Here is a 19,277-nt window from a genome sequence, read left to right as displayed (position 1 = left end):
CAGCCAGCATGGCACAGCCAGTGTGGCACAGCCAGTGTGGCACAGCCATGGCACAGCATGGCACAGCCAGTGTGGCACAGCCATGGCGCAGAATGGCACAGCCATGGCACAGCCAGTGTGGCACAGCCATGGCACAGACTGGCACAGACTGGCACAGCCAGCATGGCGCAGATGTCCCTGGCCCATGTGGCTGGGTTGGGGCACAGGGAAGGACTTGGGGCTCGGGTACCTGTCCTGCATCCATGTGGAACACGCCATCGACAGTCAGGGAGCTCTGCTGGTGCAGGCAGAGGGATGATTTCAGCTTTCCCCCATCCCAGCACGACAGGGCAGGGCAGAGGGGGGACCGGGCATGCTGGGATGGAGGTGGCAGGGCTGGCACAGAGGGCCTGGCATGGGCAGGGCTGAGGAGAGCCCCCCTTTCCCTGGGAGGGGCCCATAGGGGGTAGGGCAGGGTCAGCCCAGGGCCCCTGCTCCCATCAGGGGTGTCCCAGAGCCCTGCTGGTGCCCCAGGGACCCTCAGAGCCCGGCTGTCCCTGCCTGCAGCTCTCACCTGGGGCTCCTTCCCGGCCAGCAGCAGCTGCAGGGGCTCCTTGCTGCCCTGCAGGCAGCCTCCTGCTGGCCCTGCAAACACCGAGGGTGGGTGCTGTGGGGTCACAGCCCTGTCCCAGCCCTGTCCTGCCGCCCCTGCGCCTGGAGCCACACCCCAGGGCTTCAGCTCCCACATCCCAGAGCTTCCTTCACCTGCCACATCCCAGAGCTTCCCTGCCACATCCCAGAGCTTCCCCTGCCACATCCCAGAGCTTCCTTCACCCCCCACATCCCAGAGCTTCCCTGCCACATCCCAGAGCTTCCCCTGCCACATCCCAGAGCTTCCTTCACCTGCCACATCCCAGAACTTCCCCTGCCACATCCCAGGGCTTCACCTCCCACATCCCAGAGCTTCCTTCACCCCCCACATCCCAGAGCTTCCTTCACCTGCCACATCCCAGAGCTTCCCCTGCCACATCCCAGGGCTTCACCTCCCACATCCCAGAGCTTCCTTCACCCCCCACATCCCAGAGCTTCCTTCACCTGCCACATCCCAGAGCTTCCCCTGCCACATCCCAGAGCTTCCCCTCATTCCTGAGCCCTTCAGGTATGACTCAGAGCCACCAGGATGGGGATGACACCCTGTCCTGTCAGCACTGCCCACACCAGTGGTGCCAGTGCCACCACAGCCATGATGCCACCGCAGCCTGTCAATTGTTCCTTGGTGTCCCAGTGCCACCACAGCCATGGTGCCAGCCTGTCCCCTGTTCCCTGGTGTCCAGGTGAGGGCTCTGGGGTGCCCTGAGCTCTACCTGCTGCCTGCTGCAGTCCCAGGGCTGCTCTCACGCTGACATCCTGCTCAGCCTGCAGGCACAGAGGGGAAGGAGCAGCAGCAGGAGCTGGAGGAGAGCCCTGGCAGGTCCCTGCAAGCCAAGCCAGGCTGTCCCCCAGCACAGCACTCACCTGCTCCATGGGCAGAGCGGCAGCAGAGCCCCTGAGCTGCAGTCTGGCCAGGGCAGGGATGGGGTTACCTGGGGATCTGGTTCTCCTGCATTATTGATGGATGTGGGCAGAGCCAGAGCAGCCTGGAGGCACCCTGCTGCAGGGCTGAGCCTGATGGGCAAGGACCAGTGGGGCCACAGAGAGCAGGGGGTGCCTGGGGCCACTCACACCCCTGGGCTGCTCCCAGCTCCGAGATGTCACAGACATCTTTTATGAACAATCCTTTCCTTAGCATTTTTCCTCCTGAGAAGCTGAGGGGCCTCAGGAACAAAATGTAAACAATGGTTATCTGCTGCTGTGGAATGCAACAGGTGCATCTGGGATTGGTCTCATGTGGTTGTTTGTAATCAATGGCCAATCACAGTCAGCTGACTTGGACTCTGTCCGAGCCACAAGCTTTTCTTATTCTATTCTCAGCTAGCTTTCTGATGAAATCCTTTCTTCTATTCTTTTAGTATAGTTTTAATGTAATATATATCATAAAATAACAAATCAAGCCTTCTGAAACATGGAGTCAGATCCTCATCTCTTCCCTCACCCTCAGACCCCTGTGAACACCAACACAGGTGGGCACCAGGAGAGAGGGCCCAGGCAGGGCCTGCTGTGGGCAGGCCCAGGAGGAGCAGATGCACACGAGTCCCTCTACCCACAAGACCAATGTCCCTGTCCCCCAAAATCCCTCAGGTGTGCCCAGGTGTGAGCCTGATGCCAGCTGGGCACAGGTGGAGCAGCACTGGGGACTCCATCAGCAGCAGGCAGCTCACATGGCAGGGACACCAGGGACATGGCAGGGACACCAGGGACGTGCTGGGCCCTGGGCAGTTGCAGGAGGCCGGAAGGAAAGCCCTTGGCAGGGTGGAGCCTTGGGACAGAGCAGGGCACAGGGCTGTGAGGGGCTCCCCTGCCCTTGGCTGGGCACAGCCACAGTGGGATGATGCTGGGGGAGAGCCCTGCTCCAGTGGGGAGCCCAGGCTGGGGACTCCAAGAGCCCTTGGGGGTCCTGTGAGTGTCCCCAGCACTGGTGGGAAGGGTCTCACACCCCCTCCTGCTCTGGGGCAGGGCCTGGCCCCGTGTGGGTGCTCCCAAGGCGCAGCAAAGCCACAGGAAAGGGATTGATTTCTCTTTCCTCATCCATCAGCAGCAGCTGCTGCTCCCTGCTCCCTGTCCAGCCAGCCCAGCACTCCCCAGGTGCAGGAACACCCTGTTGTGCACCCTGGTTAACACCAGCAGAGCCTTCCCCAGCTCCCTGAGCCCTCCTCCCACAGCCCAGGGCACTGCCCAGCCTCCCCGGGGCTGCCCAGGGCACTGCCCAGCCTCCCACAGCCCAGGGCACTGCCCATCCTCCCCGGGGCTGCCCAGGGCTGCTGGCACAGCCCCACAGCCCCTCCACCCGGGCAGGGCACACCCTCCCGACCCACTCCTGCACCCCCTGCCCTGTTCAGCAGCTCCCCAGCCCCAGCCTTGGTGCTTCCCCCACCCCCAGGCTGTGTTTGCCCTCAGGTCAGGTGTGCCTGTGCCCAAACAGAGACAGGGAGGGACACAGGGAACACCCAGGCACAGAGTTTAGTGTGGGGGACAGGACAGGCCCTGGGGAGAGGAGCAGGGCTGGCCAGGTGAGCAGTGCCTGCCACCAGCCCCAGGACACAGAGTGACAGGACAGGGGGATGGCTTCACACTGCCAGAGGCAGGGCTGGATGGGATACTGGGGAGGAGTTCCTCCCTGGGAGGGTGGGCAGGGTGCCCAGAGCAGCTGTGGCTGCCCCTGGATCCTGGCAGTGCCCAAGGCCAGGCTGGACAGGGCTGGGAGCACCCTGGGACGGTGGGAGGTGTCCCTGCCATGGCAGGGGTGAAATGAGATGAGCTTTAGGTACAGAATCACAGAATCACAGAAGTTCAAGACTGGAAGAGACCTATAAGATCATCAAGTCCAGCCGATGTTCTAACTTTTCAACTAGATCATGGCAACAAGTGCCACATCCAGTCTTTTTTTGAATTCTTCAAGGGATGATGACTCCACCACCTCACTGGGTAAATGATTCCAGTATCTTTCAGCTGAGACTGCCCTGTGACTCTGTGATTCTCCCCCAGCCCCATTTTCCCAAGCCTGTCCCTTCCCCACCCACCCCTTCCCTTTGAACATTCCCCAGTCCTGCATCCCAATAATCCATTCCCTCCTTACAGTGAGAGATTCTCTGAATAACCCAGAACAAATTAATTTTCTTTTTAATTACTTAAAAAGTTTCTGGCTGCACCTCCTCAAGGTCCCACTTGGACCCATCATCCTCCAGAGCCTCAGGTCGAGGTGTAAGGAGCTGCTCCAGCCCATCAGCATTTGTGTTCAGGGTGTTTAATTTAGTAATTTTCCTGTTTTGCATGGGTTTTTGGTTTTTCTCTCAAGCAGCATCCTGCCCAACCTGACCTCCAGGGTGAGGAGAGGGAGGATCAGCACAGGAGGCTCCAAGGATGCCTGGACTGAAGGGGCTGAAAGGAGTGGGGGGCTCTGGGGGGCACCAGCAGAGCCCAGCAAGGCTGGGGACACCTGAGTGCTGCAGTGGGACCTGATGGAGCTGAGCTTGTCCAGGACAGGTGACAGGACAGGGACAGCAGGGCTTGGGGAGCTGCACCTGGCCACAGGGACATCCCCAGTGGGAGATGGCACAGGGCTGCAGGGAGGGGTGGCCCAGGACCTGCTGGGCACAGGCATGTGCTGACCACACATCCTCTGAACACAGACACACACAGCTCTCAGGATGTTCCAGGGAAGCTGTGAGAAAGCTCAGAGAAAAGAATGAGAAACAATCCTTGTCTCCACTTGCTGCACCTGTTGTTGTGCACATGTGGAATGTGTTACAGAGATTGTTTACCAATCCTTAATAGTTGGGTAAACAAACAAATTGGTAAACAACAAATTGTTTACAAACCCTTAATTGGCCACTGATGGTGTTTGGATTAATTAACCAAAGCTGTATCAGACTATCTGCAAGGGCAATGGGGTTTTTTCATTAGTATAGTTTAATACAGTAGAATAAAGTGATTGATCAGCCTTCTGCAATCATGCAGTCAATGCTCATTATTCCCCATTATTCAGGGGCTCTCTGCTATGACAGAGGCACAGCAGGAAAACCCTGTGGACAGCCCTGCTCCACCAGGAGCCCCTGTGGGCACAGCAAGAACAGAACGGGAGCTGTGGGGTGCCCAGGAGCCCCTGTGGGCACAGCAAGGACAGAACAGGAGCTGTGGGGTGCCCAGGAGCCCCTGTGGGCACAGCAAGAACAGAACAGGAGCTGTGGGGTGCCCAGGAGCCCCTGTGGGCACAGCAAGGGCAGAACAGGAGCTGTGGGGTGCCCAGGAGCCCCTGTGGGCACAGCAAGGACAGAACAGGAGCTGTGGGGTGCCCAGGAGCCCCTGTGGGCACAGTAAGGACAGAACAGGAGCTGTGGGGTGCCCAGGAGCCCCTGTGGGCACAGCAAGGACAGAACAGGAGCTGTGGGGTGCCCAGGAGGCCCTGTGGGCACAGCACTGCCGGGCAGGGTCCCGGTGCCCCTCAGGCTCTGCGGCAGGGCCTTGTCCTGGCCACGTACATGGCCCCAGCCCCGGCCATCAGGGCCAGGGCCACGCAGAGCGGGGCCACCACGGCAGCAGGGTCACAGTGCATCACGGACACGGGCACCTGTGCCACCTGCCAGCCCTGGTACTGCTCTGGGGAGTGGCACCTGTAGTCCCCAGGCCAGCCCAGCCCCAGGAGCCCCATGGCCGCCAAGGCCTGCAGGCCCCCGGCCCCGGAGCAGGAGCAGCTGAAGGGGTTCCCAGCCACAGCCACGTCCTGCAGGCGCCCCAGGAGCTTCACCTCAGCCCTGGGCAGCTCTGAAATGGAGTTGTTGTCCAGGTGGAGGGTGTCCAGCACGGGGCAATTCCTGATGGAGGGCACGGCCTGCAGCAGGTTTTGGCTCAGGAAGAGTTTCCTCATGGAGCTGAGGGAGATGTCGACAGCGTGGAGGTGGTTGTGGCTCATGTCCAGCACCCGGAGGTGGGGAGGCAGCGGCGCTGGCACTTCAGCCAAGGCAGTGTAGGACAAGTTGAAGTGCTGGAGGGACGGTGGCCACTGGCAGGAGGAGGATGGCTCTGCCCTGAGCTCGTTGTGGCTGAGATCCAGGTGCTGGAGCTGTGGCAGCAGCCCCACGCCCTCACACACACCGTGGTAGGAGCTCAGGTTGTTGTGCTGCAGGCTCAGCTGCTGGAGCTGAGGGAAAGCTCCCTGGCAGAAGGCAGGGGCCAGGCTGCCGTCCCCAAGGCTGTTGTGTGCCAGGCTCAGGGAGTGCAGGGCCCTGAGCAGCCTCCCGATGGCACAGGGCAGGCTGGTGACACGGGAGCCGGTGACAGCCAGCTCCTGCAGCGTCCCCAGCCACCTGCCCAGGCTGGAGAAGGCCGGCTCATGGCCCGTCAGAGGGGCACAGCTCACGTTGTGGAAGCTCAGGGACAGGATGGGCAAGCTCTGCCCCTCCATGCCACTCCAGTCCCCCGTGCCCTGGAAAATGCAGCTGTCAAAGGCCAGCTCCCTCACGTGGGTGTAGGAGAAGAACCTCAGCACACGGGCCAGGAGCACCTCAGGCACCAGCACATTTCCAATGATGATTTTCTGGACGATAAGGGAGCCCAGAGTTTCAATGGTGGAGTCGTCCAGGTCTCCAGGTCCCTGATGGGGAAGTCTGTGTATTTCTCCAGATCTCCACCCCAAAACTCCACCACAGTAGCTGCCAGGCACTGGATGATGCTCCCAGCCGTCTCCTCAGACAGGTTGTAGCACATACAGAACTCCTGGGTGCGGTTGAAGAAACATCTGTTCCTGTTCCTCCTGCGCTCTGCAGCCTCCTGCAGCCCCAGAACCAGCAGCAGGAGCAGCAGCACAGCCACACTCATGGAGAGCAACCTGAAAACTGGAGGAGAAACAGGGAATGGCAGCTGAGGGGAGCACTGTGACCCATGCTGGGAAGGATGGAAGTTTGGCAAGAAAGTCTCACAGATGTGTGCTTAGCAAAAAGATTTTTAAATGTAGAGTCTGATGAACAAATAGAGATAGAAGCAAGTTTTGATATAAAAGAAAAGAATTGCTGAGCCAGTCTTACTGGACAACCAAGGAGGCAAAGGGTGTGTTAGTTAGAAGGAGTTTTTATGGCTTAGAGTGAAGGATAAACCCACCTCAGACAGGAAGATGTTTTTACCAAGCAGAAAGAGAGCACAGGCAAACAAGGCAGCAAAGTTACAAGTAGGAAAAAGGTCTCAGAATTTTCCCCTGCAAGAAAACTGAAAAACAACTTCTAGCTTAAACTGTAATGTACTGACTTTTAGTGATTGGTGAACAGTAACATGAATATGGTAATTATAGTAGCTATGATAGGCTATAGGTAACAGTTAAGGTATAGATTGGTTCTGCTGTATTGAGATGCTCAGCAAACGAAAGTCTATAATGCATTGTAACAAAAAGAAAAGTCTATAACGCATTGTAACCAAAACCAAAGGGTCTCCAGTCCTGCCTGCAGCTGGAGCTGACAGCTGTGGGCACAGCTCTGTCACCCACCACCCTGGGCTGCTGTGACCTCTTGAATAGAATAAACTGCATTTTGGAGAGCCCCTCATCCCTCCTTTCAGCTCTTACAGACCCAGACTGGAGGGGTGGCTGGGGCAGGCTGAGCCCTGCAGAGCCATCCCTTGGGGACAGGGCACTGCCTTTGTCCCTCCTGCACCTGCCTGGCTGCTGAGCCACGGCTGGGACAGCGCTCGGGCCAGCAGCCAAACACCAGGAATGCACCTGTGCCACCCGTGCCACCCTGTGCCCCCTGTACCACCCGTGCCACCCTGCCTGCCCCGGGAGCCTCCCGAGGCTCTGCCTGCCCTGACCGAGCAGGAAATGCCTGCAGGAACCAGAAACGCGGAGTTGCAGACAGTGAAGCCAGATGTATCAGTGTGACCAGGGAGAGCCCCAGCTCTGTTTGTTCCTCTCTAATCTGGGGCAGGAAATTGCAACAGGCGGCTTCGTGTTTTCTCCTTCCTTACCCAGCGATTTGATTCATCCCTAGCCCCCAGAGGAGTGCTAGAAAATGAGCCCTGAAGGTGTGAACACATCCCTGCCAGCACCGGACGCTGGTCAGCCGACACCGTCTGATCTCTGATCGCCAGATTTGCAAAAGAAGCAGCAAGCACAGATTAAAGACTCCGGACCATGTGCTGACTCAGCTCAGAGTGGGTTTTGGGGGTCCCCAGCGCAGCCTCCTGCCCCGAGCAGTTCTGTGGCTGGCACCACCAGCCCTGAGCAGGCACAGCTTTCCTTGGCCACATCCCAGAGCCCCCCAGGCCGGAGCTGTCCTTACCTGTCCGTGCCATCCCGGGCCGCACCGCCCTGCCCCGCCGCTGTGCCCGGCACCTGCGGGCAGCACCGGGCTGCGTTTGTGTGTCCGTGTGTCCGTGTGTCCGTGTGTCCGTGTGTCTGTGCGGTGACTCACGGCCAGCTCACACCCCAGCGCCTCCTTGCTCCGCTCCTTCCTCCAGCCGCTGCCAAACCCCGCGGGAGCTGCCACAGGCTACGAGCGCTCGGCTCGGCTCAGCACAGCTCGGCTCGGCTCAGCACAGCTCGGCTCGGCACAGCTCGGCTCAGCTCGGCTCGGCTCAGCACAGCTCGGCTCAGCTCGGCTCGGCTCGGCTCAGCACAGCTCAGCACAGCTCGGCTCAGCACAGCTCGGCTCAGCACAGCTCGGCTCAGCTCGGCTCGGCTCGGCTCAGCACAGCTCGGCACAGCTCGGCTCAGCACAGCTCGGCTCAGCTCGGCTCAGCACAGCTCGGCTCAGCTCGGCTCAGCACAGCTCGGCTCGGCTCAGCACAGCTCGGCTCGGCTCGGCACAGCTCGGCTCGGCTCAGCTCGGCTCAGCACAGCTCAGCCCCGTCCGGCACCGCTGCTGCTGCCCGGGCCCGCCGGGGGAGCCCTCGCTCCTCCAGATGCGCTCCAGCTGTGCCCAGGTGTGCTCAGCTGTGCTCCAGCTATGTCCAGCTGTGCTCCAGATGCGCTCCAGCTGTGCCCAGCTGTGCTCAGCTGTGTCCAGGTGTGTTCGGCTGTGCTCCAGCTGTGCTCCAGCTGTGCTCCAGCTGTGTGGGCTAGCAGACCCCTCGGGCACCGCCCTCGCTCCCGCAGTGGCTTCCTGAGAGGACAGAGCCACCCCGGCCGCTTCTGCTTGGCTTCCCTGCGGCCGCAGCGCCAGCGCAGCTGCCTTTCCTAGGGAGGGGGAAGGAACAGAGCCTGGCCAAGGTTCCCCAAACGCATCTTCGGGACCGGCCCTTCCAGAGGCTCTGGTGCTGCCGTGCCTCAGTGTGGTGGTGGTCGCAGGGGTCCCAGGATGAGGGAAGAGATGAGAATCTTGACTCCGTGTTTCAGAAGGTTGATTTATTATTTTATGATAGATATTAAATTAGAAGACAATTATATATTAAAACTACGCTAAAGAATAGAAGAAAGGATTTCATCAGAAGGCTTGAAAGGAAAGAAGTGGAATGGAATGATAACAAAATCTTATGACTGACCCGAGAGTATAAGACAGCTGGACTATGATTTGCCATTAATTAGAAACAACCACATGAGACCAATCACAGATGCACCTGTTGCATTCCACAGCAGCAGATAATTATTGTTTACATTTCGTTTCTGAGGCATCTCAGCTTCTCAGGAGAAAAGATCCTAGCAAAAGGATTTTTCATAAAATGTGTGTGTGACACCTCGGGGCTCCCGCGGTGCTGGGCACCCTGCAGGCAATGCAGAAGGGGACAGGACTGTCACACCTGGCCCCCAGAACTGGATGAGCTTTAAGGTCTCTTCTATCCAAAAGGGTCTGGAATTCCATGAAATTGCTGCTGAGTGACGATGGCAGCCCCAGCCGCCCTCTGAGCTCTCCTCCCGGCCCCTTCTGACGAGCCCCCAGCTCTGCCCGGGCTGGCACCTCAATTTCTGCCCTCAGCCGCAAATTCCCCAAACACTCGCTGGGGAACCGCTCTGCCCTCGGTCCCTGGGCAGGGACCCGCCTTGTTCTGCATTTCTGGCGAACCTTTGGGAGCTTTTCTTGCCCTCAGCACAACCAGCGCCCATCCCATCCCTGCGGGGCACAGCCGCCCAAACTCGGAGCGGGCTGGACGCTCCGGATACGAAAAGGGGCCGGCATCTTGTTTTCCCCGCCCCGGGACCGCCCAGGACGGCCTTTTCCTCGGCCTTTTCCTCCTCCTCCTTTTTCTCCTCCCCCGGCTCCGCCATGTGGGCCCGGCGGCGGGCACAGCGCGGCGGGCACAGCGCGGAGGAGCTGCGGGTGCGGCGGCGGGAGCGAGAGGCAGGTCCGGCCGGGCACTGCGGGCACTGCGGGCACAGCCGGGGCTGTGCGGGGTCCCCGTGGGTGGGAGGGACCCCCCAGATCAGCCCTTGCCATCCCCGCCCTGCCCCGCGGGATGCGCGGGGTGAGCGGCGCCGCTGCCCGCCTGGGGAAGCGTTTGACAGCTTCGGGCTTTAACCCTTGGGGTTCCTGCCGTGAATCCCCCGTTCCTGCCGTGAATCCCCCGTTCCTGCCGCGAATCCCCCGTTCCTGCCTCGAATTCCCCGTTCCTGCCTCGAATTCCCCGTTCCTGCCGTGAATCCCCCGTTCCTGCCTCGAATCCCCCGTTCCTGCCGTGAACCCCCCGTTCCTGCCGTGAACCCCCCGTTCCTGCCGTGAACCCCCCGTTCCTGCCGTGAATTCCCCGTTCCTGCCGTGAATCCCCCGTTCCTGCCGTGAATCCCCCGTTCCTGCCATGATTTTTTCCACATCCCCCCACTGTTTGGGTTTTCCAAGGTCTTAGCCTGGAGCAGAGGAGGCTCAGGGGGGACCTTGTGGCTCTGCCCAGCTCCTGACAGATGGGGACAGCCGGGGGGGTCGGTCCTGCTCCCAGGGAATAGGGACAGGAGGAGAGGAACGAGCTCAGGGGAGGTTTAGGTTGGATATTAAGGAAAATTTCTTCATCAGAAGGTGGTCAGGCATTGGAACAGGTGGAGTCACCTTTTCTGGAGGTGTTTCCCAAAGAAGTAGATGGGGCACTTGGGGCATGGTTTAGTGGCCGTGGTGGTGTTCAGTTGAAGGCTGGAGTTGATGATCCTGTACATATTTTCCAACTTTAATGATTTTCTGATCCTGTGTGAAATCCAGCCTCATGTCCCTCCACCTGTCCCCTTATCCCAGCCGCGGTTTCACACTTTGTGTGCCCAACCCTCAGCCCTACTCCGCGCACAGCCCTGCCCGTGCATCCCTTCCAGGCTTGCACAGGGAGTTCCTCCCTGGATTAAGGGAGGAGTGATGCCCTTGGGGGGCTGGAGGAGCGTGTGCCCGGGCAGGTGTGGCCGTGCCGGGCAGCTGTGACTGTGCCCTGCCCTGCAGCTCTGCGCAGGGCCCGGCGGCAGCAGCAGCTGGTCAGCAAGCGGCTCCTGCGGGAGGACAGCGCCGCCCACGAGGGGACACAGGATGGAGCAGACACCGTGCCAGACCCGCTCTCAGAGGATGAGGTGAAGAACCTGACGTTCTCCGTGGCAGTGGGGGTCCTGGGGGTCTTCCCCAGACTCAGCATGTGAAGGAGGCAGGGCCGGGTTTGGGAATGGTTCTGGGTCACTGCCAGGCACATTTAAGGCTCCTTTGCCTCAAGGATTAATGGGGTGCAGTCTTAGTGCTGGCAGTGCTGGCAGCTCAGCCACCTGTGAATTCCCTGGGCAGGTTCTGGAGCTGCTCAGGGGTGTGCAGAGGGGTTCGGAGGACAGGAGGCGATGGCTCGGCCGCCTCCGCTGGGCTCTGCAGAACGAGGACACTCAGCAGAAGTTTGTCAGGTCAGCCAGGCCTGCTGTGCCTCTTAGCAGGGCCTTGTCCCCAGGGCCCCGTGGCTGAGCTGGGAGGTGACAGCAGCCTTGGTCCCCAGGTTGGACGGCAGCATCCGAACGCTCACCGGGCTCTTCACCAGCAGCCTGGCTGAGCTGCAGCTGGAGGCTGCCCGCTGTCTGCACGAGCTGTCCCACTCCAGTGTCCCTGCTGTGGCCGAGGCCTGCCTGCCTGTCACCTCCTACCTGCTCACCTACCTGTCGGGACACAGCCTGGAGCTCACGGTGAGATCCATTCCCACCTGGGAACCCTTTGGGCTGCTGGGTGTTGATCTCTGCTGGTCACACGTGGCTCACGTGGGAGCTGCTCAGGAGGGGCCCTCTGGAAGCAAAAATCTTTTGGCATCACAGCCTTGCCCTCAGAGCAGGATTATTCCCAGTGCCCAGGTGTTACAGCCTGCCCTGAGCTGGGGTAACTGAGTTCTTGTTAGTCACAGATCCCTTGGGTTGGAGTAGAGTGGAACCACACTGAGTGACCCATGTTTATGTACATATATATATGTGTGTGTGTGTGTATATGTATATATATATCTATATCTATGGTAGATTTATTTTAGAACAATATGCAATAGAAAGGAATCATTTGGGTTGTCATCTGTAGAAATGGCACAATATAAAAGTACAAAGATGTCACTTAAGAAAATATATAAGGAAAAGAAAGAAAGGATAAGAGTAGATAGAGTGGCTGTGGTTCCACACTGTGCAGCTTGATCTGGGAAGGAGCAAACAGCTGCAGTAGCTCTGGGATGGCCAGGTGTTTCCAGCTGCTCCATGGGGAAGCAGACAGGCTCAGAGCTGAGGAGGGAGGTGGGGAGTGACCCCACTGCTGATCCCATTTGAGTGCAGCACACAGGCAGGCTCCAGGAGAGCCAGAGGGGGCTCAGGGAAATGTCACCCTGAAAAACCTTCACAGTGGGAGTGATCAGATCCCAGCTTCAGCCAGACAGAAGAACAAACTGTGTGGGGCCTGGGCTGTGCTGGCTGCCCAGGGTCACCTCCTGCTCTGCTGTGTCCTTGCAGGAGCTGTGTTTGTACACACTGGGGAACCTCGTGGTAGAAAGTGAGGCTGTGAGGAAGCAGCTGCTGCCTCAGGGCATTATTCCAGTGCTGGCATCCTGCATCCAGGTGGGTGAAACAGCTCAGCCACATTTCTGCTGTGCCCTGGAGAGGCTTTTCTGGCTGACAGCCCTGAGTCACCAGCCCTCCTTCCAGCTGTGGGGAAACTCCAGGGAGCTGTTCCCATGAACCTGAGGGTCACTAGTGGGCTCCCTGTGCTCATTCTCAGGGCTCAGCTCAGCACTTTGTGCTCTTCTCCAGCTGAAGAGCTGGAGCTGCAGTGGCTGCCTGGGACAGTCTGTAGCACAGCTGTCCCCTCTGCCTGGCCTGGGTCCAGCAGGGCTGTGCTTTGCAGGTCCAAATGCTCAAAGCAGAACTTCTGCTGCATTTGGGCCAAGCCCAGTGAATGTGGGGAGGGGAACAGCTCAGCTCTGGTGTGGCCACAGGTTCCTGTGTCCCTCCTGGTCCCCTGTGTGCCCCCTCTTCTCCAAGCACAGCGGGGCTGTGCCACTGAGCTGCGTTTGGCTGGCACCCTGGGGCCCTGGCTCTGCCAGGGGGATTCAGCTCTGCCAGGAGGGATCAGCTCTCTTCTCTCTGTTGCAGTCCCCTCACGAGGCAGTGCTGGAAGGTGTGGGCTATGTCCTCTCTCAGCTCTCTTCTCTCTGTTGCAGTCCCCTCACGAGGCGGTGCTGGAAGGTGTGGGCTGTGTCCTCTCACAGCTCTCTTCTCTCTGTTGCAGTCCCCTCACGAGGCAGTGCTGGAAGGTGTGGGCTATGTCCTCTCACAGCTCCTCCAAGCCAAGGAAGCACCCACAGAGATCATCCCGTGAGTCTGAGCCTCTGAACCCTGCACCAGGATGGGCCCTGGGGCCTCCAGTGGTATTTGTGTGCTGGGGACACGAGGCCTTCCCCATCCCAGTGACATTCATAACTCAGGGCACCATCCTGCCAGAACTGTGCAGGTTTTGATGCAGATCAGGGAGCACAGCTTGGCTCCTTTCCCTCAGCCTCATCTGAGCAGACAGCTCTGGTATTTCATAAAGGCCAGCATGAAGCAGGGAAGGCTTGCAGGGAATTCTGGCTCTGTTCCTCTTGCAAGGGAAAAGATCAACTTGACAGCCCCCAGTGCCAAAAATGTGACCCCAGTCAGAGTGTCCTGAGTGTCCCCAGGCCCTGCCATGCACAGGGAGAGCCCAAGGCTGCAGCCCTTGGCTCTGAGTCTCTTCCAGGATGGGTACAGCTGCTACAAACCCTCCCTGCTCAGGGTTTGTGTCTCCCTGTTGGTGTCCTGCCTGTGCCTCCGTTAATTCTGCTCTCTGTCCCCAGGCTGGTCCTGGACTCAGCTCTGCCCCAGCACATGCTCCAGCTGGTCTGCTCCGGCCTCAAGGCTGCCATGGGAGCAGCTGTGGAGTTTGCCTGGTGTCTCCACTACATCATTTGTAGGTAAATGCAGTTTTCTCCTCATTTTGAGTTCCCTGGGGGCAGCCAGAGGCATGAAGGCTCATGGTCCTGTGAGGGGATCTGGATTGCCTCCCCTTTTCCCTTGGGAAAGAATTCCCCAGCCAGCCTGTGTGTCCCAGCTCTCCTGTGTGAGAACATGTGCTATTTGCAGGATCACTGAGCTCTTTTACAGAGTGGTAAAGGGGGATGAACCTGAGGAGGCTGTTTCTAGTCCTCTGAAATGCCCCCACATTGCTTCCCCATGCCTGGAGTTGTCCCCCACCCTTCCCAAGGTGAGGTCCCTGAATCCTCACACTTGTGGGGCTGGCCCAGGGCCCCCCATGTGGGCTGTGCTGTGCCAGCAATCCCTGCCTGCCACTGGAGCCAGGGAATGAGTGGATATTCAAGGGTCAGGGCTGTTGTTCCCAGACCCACACAGATAATTCCAGCGAATCTGTTCTTCATGGGCTTTTAAATTTCCTCATAAACTCAGGAAAAAATCTGCTATTCCAATGTGAAACAAGTCACTGCTCCAACATGAAACAAGCCCTGTGGTGGTTCAGGAGAGCACTCTGCATTCCCAGGCCCTGCTTGGTGAGGGGATGTGGCAGTTTCCCCTCTCCAAGCTCCAAAGGCACTGCCCTGTCCCTCCCTGTGCAGGCACAAGGACAACGAGCTGCTGCTGGCCCTGGGGGCTGTGCCCGCGCTCACCTCGCTGCTGCTCGAGCTGGCTGCACAAATCCCCCCGGAGGCTCCCGAGGGCCTGGAGCTGGTGAGAGGTGGGCAGGGGGCTGGCTGGTCTCAGGCTGCCTGTGGGGACACTGCTCAGCCCCAGCCCTGTCCCTGTGTCACAGCTGGTGTGCCCCGTGCTGCGGTGTCTCAGTAACCTGCTGGCACAGACAGACAGCCAGGGCCCGGACACACGGCTGCTCATCGCCCTGTTCCTCATCCTGCAGTGCTTCCTGCAGCAGCACCCCTTCCTCCTCCACGAGTGCCTCTGGCTGCTCAACAACCTCACAGGTCAGTGTCGGGTGCTGGCACAGCTGGGCACAGCTGGCGTTGCCCTGGTTTTGTTCACCCGTTCCTTCTGTGCCCACCCAGCGGATGATCCCTCCTGCTGCTCTGCTCTGCTCTCCCTGGACCTGCTGCCAGCCCTGCTGCAGCTCCTGACGTGTTCCCAGATGGGCACAGTGCTGGTAAACCCTGACGTGTTCCCAGATGGGCACAGTGCTGGTAAACCCTGCCCCAGGCACTGGGGGCACTGGAGTTTCAGGAACATGAATCCCACACTGGCAGTGCTGGAGCTGGGGATGGATGGGGCAGCAGTGACAGCTTGGCAATAGGTGTCCTGTGGTGGCAGCCACCTCCCCTGGAGCCACCCCAGCTGTGGGAGCCTTGTCCCAGCATAAGGGTGGTCCCAAGGGAGGTGTTAGCTTGGGCCCACCTCAGAGCAGGCCTGGCAAGGCTCCTGCCTTTGCTTTGGAATGCTCCAAAGCTTTAGGAGATTGGGGGCTCTGCCAGGAGTGGGTGGCAAGGCTGGGCCTGCCTGGCACAGGGATGAACGTGGAGAAGGCTTCCCAAACCCAGTGGTTTGGTGGGCACTTGGCTGTGGGCAAGCACCTGGCAGGACAAGAAAAAAGGTGGAGAGGGACTTTGGGCAAGGGCACCAGTGACAAAACAACAGGGAATGGTTTCACCCTGAGAGGACGGGGTTAGATGGAATATTGGGAAGAACTCTTTCCTGTTAGATGGTGAGGCCCTGGCACAGGCTGCCCAGAGAGGGCATGGGGCTTGGAGCAGCCTGGGATAGTGGAAGGTGTTCCTGGCCAGGGCAGGGTTGGGCTGGGTGAGCTTTAAGGTCCCTTCTAACCCAAACCATGGCACAGTTCCATGGCATGGGCAGTGGTTGGGAGCCCTCCCAAGCTGTCAGGAATGTGCCCATGGAGCATTCACTGCTCCCTCCTGTCCCTCCCACAGGTCCTGACTGTGCTGTGCAACGTGGCACAGAAGGGACAGTTCCAGTGCCAGCAGCTGCTCCAGCAGCCCCTCCTGGCCCAGCTCCTGCCCCTGCTCACACTGCCTGACCCTGAGGCTGTGGGGCAGTGCCTGGAGCTGCTGCACCTCCTCTTCCTGCACTGCCCAGAGGTGAGAGCTCAGGGGGCAGGACTGTAGAGGGGATGGGCAGTCATTACTGTGGGGGTTGTTGTTGTTGTTGTGGAGGGGGATAATTGTCATGATCTGAGTCACAGTGACTGCCACACCACCCTCCACCCCCCAGCAGCCAGGCCCCTGCCCAAAGGGACACTGTGGTGCACAGGGTGGGTGGAAGCCCTTGTTGTGCCTGCAGAGTTCCTTTCTTATTGGCAAGGACTGGTGTTGGGGCAGGTTGTTTCTACCCCAAGTTTTCTTTTGCTCCTGCTGAGGTTGCTCTGCTTGCTGCAGCCCACAGGAATGAATTCTGTGCGGTGGGCAGGCCCTGGGCACAGGGTGCCCAGAGCAGCTGTGGCTGCCCCATCCCTGGCTGTCCAAGGCCAGGCTGGAGGAGGCCTGGAGCACCTGGTGGAAGGTGTCCCTGCCATGGCAGGGGGGTGGGAATGAGAGGGACTTTAAAGTCCTTCCCAGCCAAGCACCAGCATGGTGGGGTTTACCTGGATTGGGAATGCAGCTCTGGGGAATTCCTTCAGCCCTGTTCCCTGGGATGTGGTGGCTTGGGCAGACATGATCAGCTGCAGCATCCATCCAGCTCTCACCCTCTCCTCTCACACAGGCTGCTGCTGAGTTCACCAGGCAAGGTGGGCACCAGGCCCTGGAGCAGCACCAGGGCACTCCAGAGCTGCAGGAGCGGGCACAGGCACTGCTGGACATGGTCAGGCAGCCCCCAGGAGCCCCCAGTGCCTGCCAGGCCACACTGGCTGCCTCCTCCTAGGCCTCACCCTCTCCCTTCCCTCTCCTGAACTGCCAGGGGAGGAATAAACTCCTCACCCCAGTGCCCAGCTTCCCAAGGGCTGCTCAGGGCTGGCTGCATGGGGCTGGTCCTTGTCACCACCCAGTGCCCCCAGAGCCTGGAGCAGGGGCAGAGCTGAGCTGCAGCCCAGGCAGACTCTCCTGTGCCAGGGAGGGCTGAATGGCTGCCTCAGCCATTCCTTGGGCTCTCAGCCACCACCAAGCTCAAGGTAAGCACATTGTGTTTATGAACTGATAAATTAAAGATACATCTTGGACATTAAAGATAATCAGTCAGGTGTCCAGCAGGTGTGTACTTCCTGTCTGTTGTCATGCATGGCTTTTCACAATGCTCTCCAGGGCCTTGGCCACTTCATCCACGCTCAGGTTGCTCAGTGGGATGCTCTTCTCTTTCCCAAACTCTGTGGGAAAACAGGCAGGGTGAGAGGGGGCAGGTGTGGGGTCTTTTCCTGCTGCAAGGCACTGATGTCACAGCCCAGGCTCCCATCACCACATCCCAGTGTTCCTCCATCTGCCCAAGTTAACATTTCCAATTTCCTATTCTCCTCCTTTCCCTTGGAAAGAGCTCAGAGCAGCTCAACACCTTTCCCAGTCTCCTTTTGTTAGCTCTGCCTGGGCAGAGACACATCCAAGAGCAACCCTGTGCCCTTCAGCCTCATCCCAGCAAGGTGTCCCCTCAGGAAACCAGCCTGAAAACTGTTCCTACAGCTGCCCCAACCTGGGCTGACCCCGGGCTCAATTTCCCTCCCAGTCCCACCCAGACACACGAGACTCCCCTGCTCTGTGCTCAGAGAGTCACTGCATCTTTTCAACAGGTCCTAAATTAGTTTTTCCAGCCTGGATGACCTTTGAGGAAAACAAATCATTTCCAAAGGGGCTTTTCTGCTTTCTTCTTGCTGTTTCACTGAAAAGGCAGTGAAAATAAAGGAGGAACAGCCACACGTTTGTGTAGTGCCCGTGTTCACAGGGGTCTGAGGATGAGGGAAGAGATGAGGATCTGACTCCATGTTCAGAAGGCTTGATTTATTATTTTATGATATTTATTATATTAAAACTATACTAAAAGAAAGGATTTAATCAGAAGGCTAGCTAAGAATAGAAAAGGAATGAAATGATAACAAAGGCTTGTGTCTCAGAGAGTCCGAGCCAGCTGACTGTGATTGGCCATTAATTAGAAACAACCACAGATGCACCTGTTGCATTCCACAGCAGCAGATAATCCTTGTTTACATTTTGTTCCTGAGGCCTCTCAGCTTCTCAGGAGAAAAAAATCCTAAGGAAAGGATTTTTCATAAAAGATGTCTGTGACATGTAGTGACTGGGGTGAGGGTAGGAGATGAGCCAGATCCAGAGCTGGGAAGGCCCTGCTGAGCACTGAGCCCTCCCTGCTGTGCTTCCCCTGGGTCACTTCCCTGAAATAACCCCAGAGCCTGTGCTGAGGGCAGCTGCTCTCCCTGCCACCCTCCCTCTGTAACCCCTGCGCTGCCGTGCTGCAGCGGCACTGCCTGCCTGAGGGTGGCAGGGCTGGCACGGAGCGGCTGTGGGTGCCCAGAGCGGCCGTGGGTGCCCGGAGCGGCCGTGGGTGCCCAGAGCGGCTGCGGGTGCCCGGAGCGGCCGTGGGTGCCCGGAGCGGCCGTGGATGCCCAGAGCAGCCGTGGCTGCCCAGAGCAGCTGTGGGTGACCAGAGCGGCTGTGGGTGACCAGAGCGGCTGTGGGTGCCCCCGCCCCGCAGTGCCCAGGCCGGACAGGGCTGGCAGCAGCCGGGTCGGTGGAAGGTGTCCTTGCCCATGGCAGGAGGTGCCCATGGAGAAGCTTTAAAATCGCTTCTAACCCAATCACTCCGTGATTGTCCCATCCCCGTCCTCCCGTGCCTGTCCTTTCCACACGTACCTCCCTCGATCCTTCCCAGAGCTCCCTTTCCAACCCCAACCATGCCCGGATAATTCCGTGCTGTTTCCCGGCGGGCACCCCCTACTCACCGTACCGCGCCCACAGCTTGGGCTGGATACCGGAGCACTCGCGGATCAGGATAGGGAAATCGGGATTCGCCTTCTTCAGGGTCACGTAGTGCTGCTCGATGAATTCCCTGCGGAGGGAAGGAGGAGCGGCGGGTCCCTCTGGCTCAGCCCGGGGGTGGCTCGCTCCCCTGGAGGAGCACCCCCGGCCCGGCCCGTCCCCGCGCTGACCTGACGCCGCGGCTGCTGGGGGAGCGCTGGCACAGGTGGATGCGGAGCTCCCTCAGCGCCAGGCCCAGCCTGCCCCCGATGCTCTTCACAGAGACCGCCGCCATCTTCCCTGCCCGGACAACAGCGGGGGTGGGACTGCGGCGCCTCCGCCAATCGCAGCGCCCGCTGTAGCCCTTC

General features: G+C 59.2%; 3 protein-coding genes across 3 annotated transcripts; 1 reads left to right on the top strand and 2 right to left on the bottom strand.

The window, feature by feature from the left end:
* Positions 1-5,077: 5,077 nt before the first annotated feature.
* LOC131090033 (toll-like receptor 2) lies at positions 5,078-9,820 on the bottom strand. The gene is given in 3 exon segments (XM_058035105.1): positions 5,078-6,223; positions 6,226-6,402; positions 9,716-9,820. Coding segments are annotated over 3 exon segments (1,428 nt in total).
* Positions 9,819-16,926, top strand: TMCO6 (transmembrane and coiled-coil domains 6). Its single transcript, XM_058034873.1, has 12 exons — positions 9,819-9,897; positions 10,968-11,092; positions 11,298-11,407; positions 11,497-11,680; positions 12,476-12,580; positions 13,251-13,336; positions 13,837-13,953; positions 14,611-14,722; positions 14,805-14,970; positions 15,052-15,146; positions 15,928-16,095; positions 16,718-16,926. The coding sequence occupies exons 1-12, from the start codon at positions 9,819-9,821 to the stop codon at positions 16,874-16,876; spliced, it is 1,506 nt and encodes a 501-aa protein (XP_057890856.1). The 3' UTR covers positions 16,877-16,926.
* A 194-nt stretch (positions 16,927-17,120) lies between these two features.
* NDUFA2 (NADH:ubiquinone oxidoreductase subunit A2) lies at positions 17,121-19,228 on the bottom strand. The gene is made up of 3 exons (XM_058034874.1): positions 19,101-19,228; positions 18,894-19,000; positions 17,121-17,315 (listed from the first exon to the last, which is right to left on the bottom strand). Exons 1-3 carry the CDS (start codon positions 19,202-19,204, stop codon positions 17,224-17,226), a joined length of 303 nt encoding a protein of 100 aa, XP_057890857.1. The 5' UTR covers positions 19,205-19,228; the 3' UTR covers positions 17,121-17,223.
* Between the last annotated feature and the right edge of the window lie 49 nt (positions 19,229-19,277).

The sequence above is a fragment of the Melospiza georgiana genome, chromosome 15, assembly GCF_028018845.1.
Source record: "Melospiza georgiana isolate bMelGeo1 chromosome 15, bMelGeo1.pri, whole genome shotgun sequence".
NCBI lineage: Eukaryota > Metazoa > Chordata > Aves > Passeriformes > Passerellidae > Melospiza > Melospiza georgiana.
The sequence above is the reverse complement of the archived record's forward strand: the minus strand, read 5'-3'. Positions and strand labels throughout refer to the sequence as shown.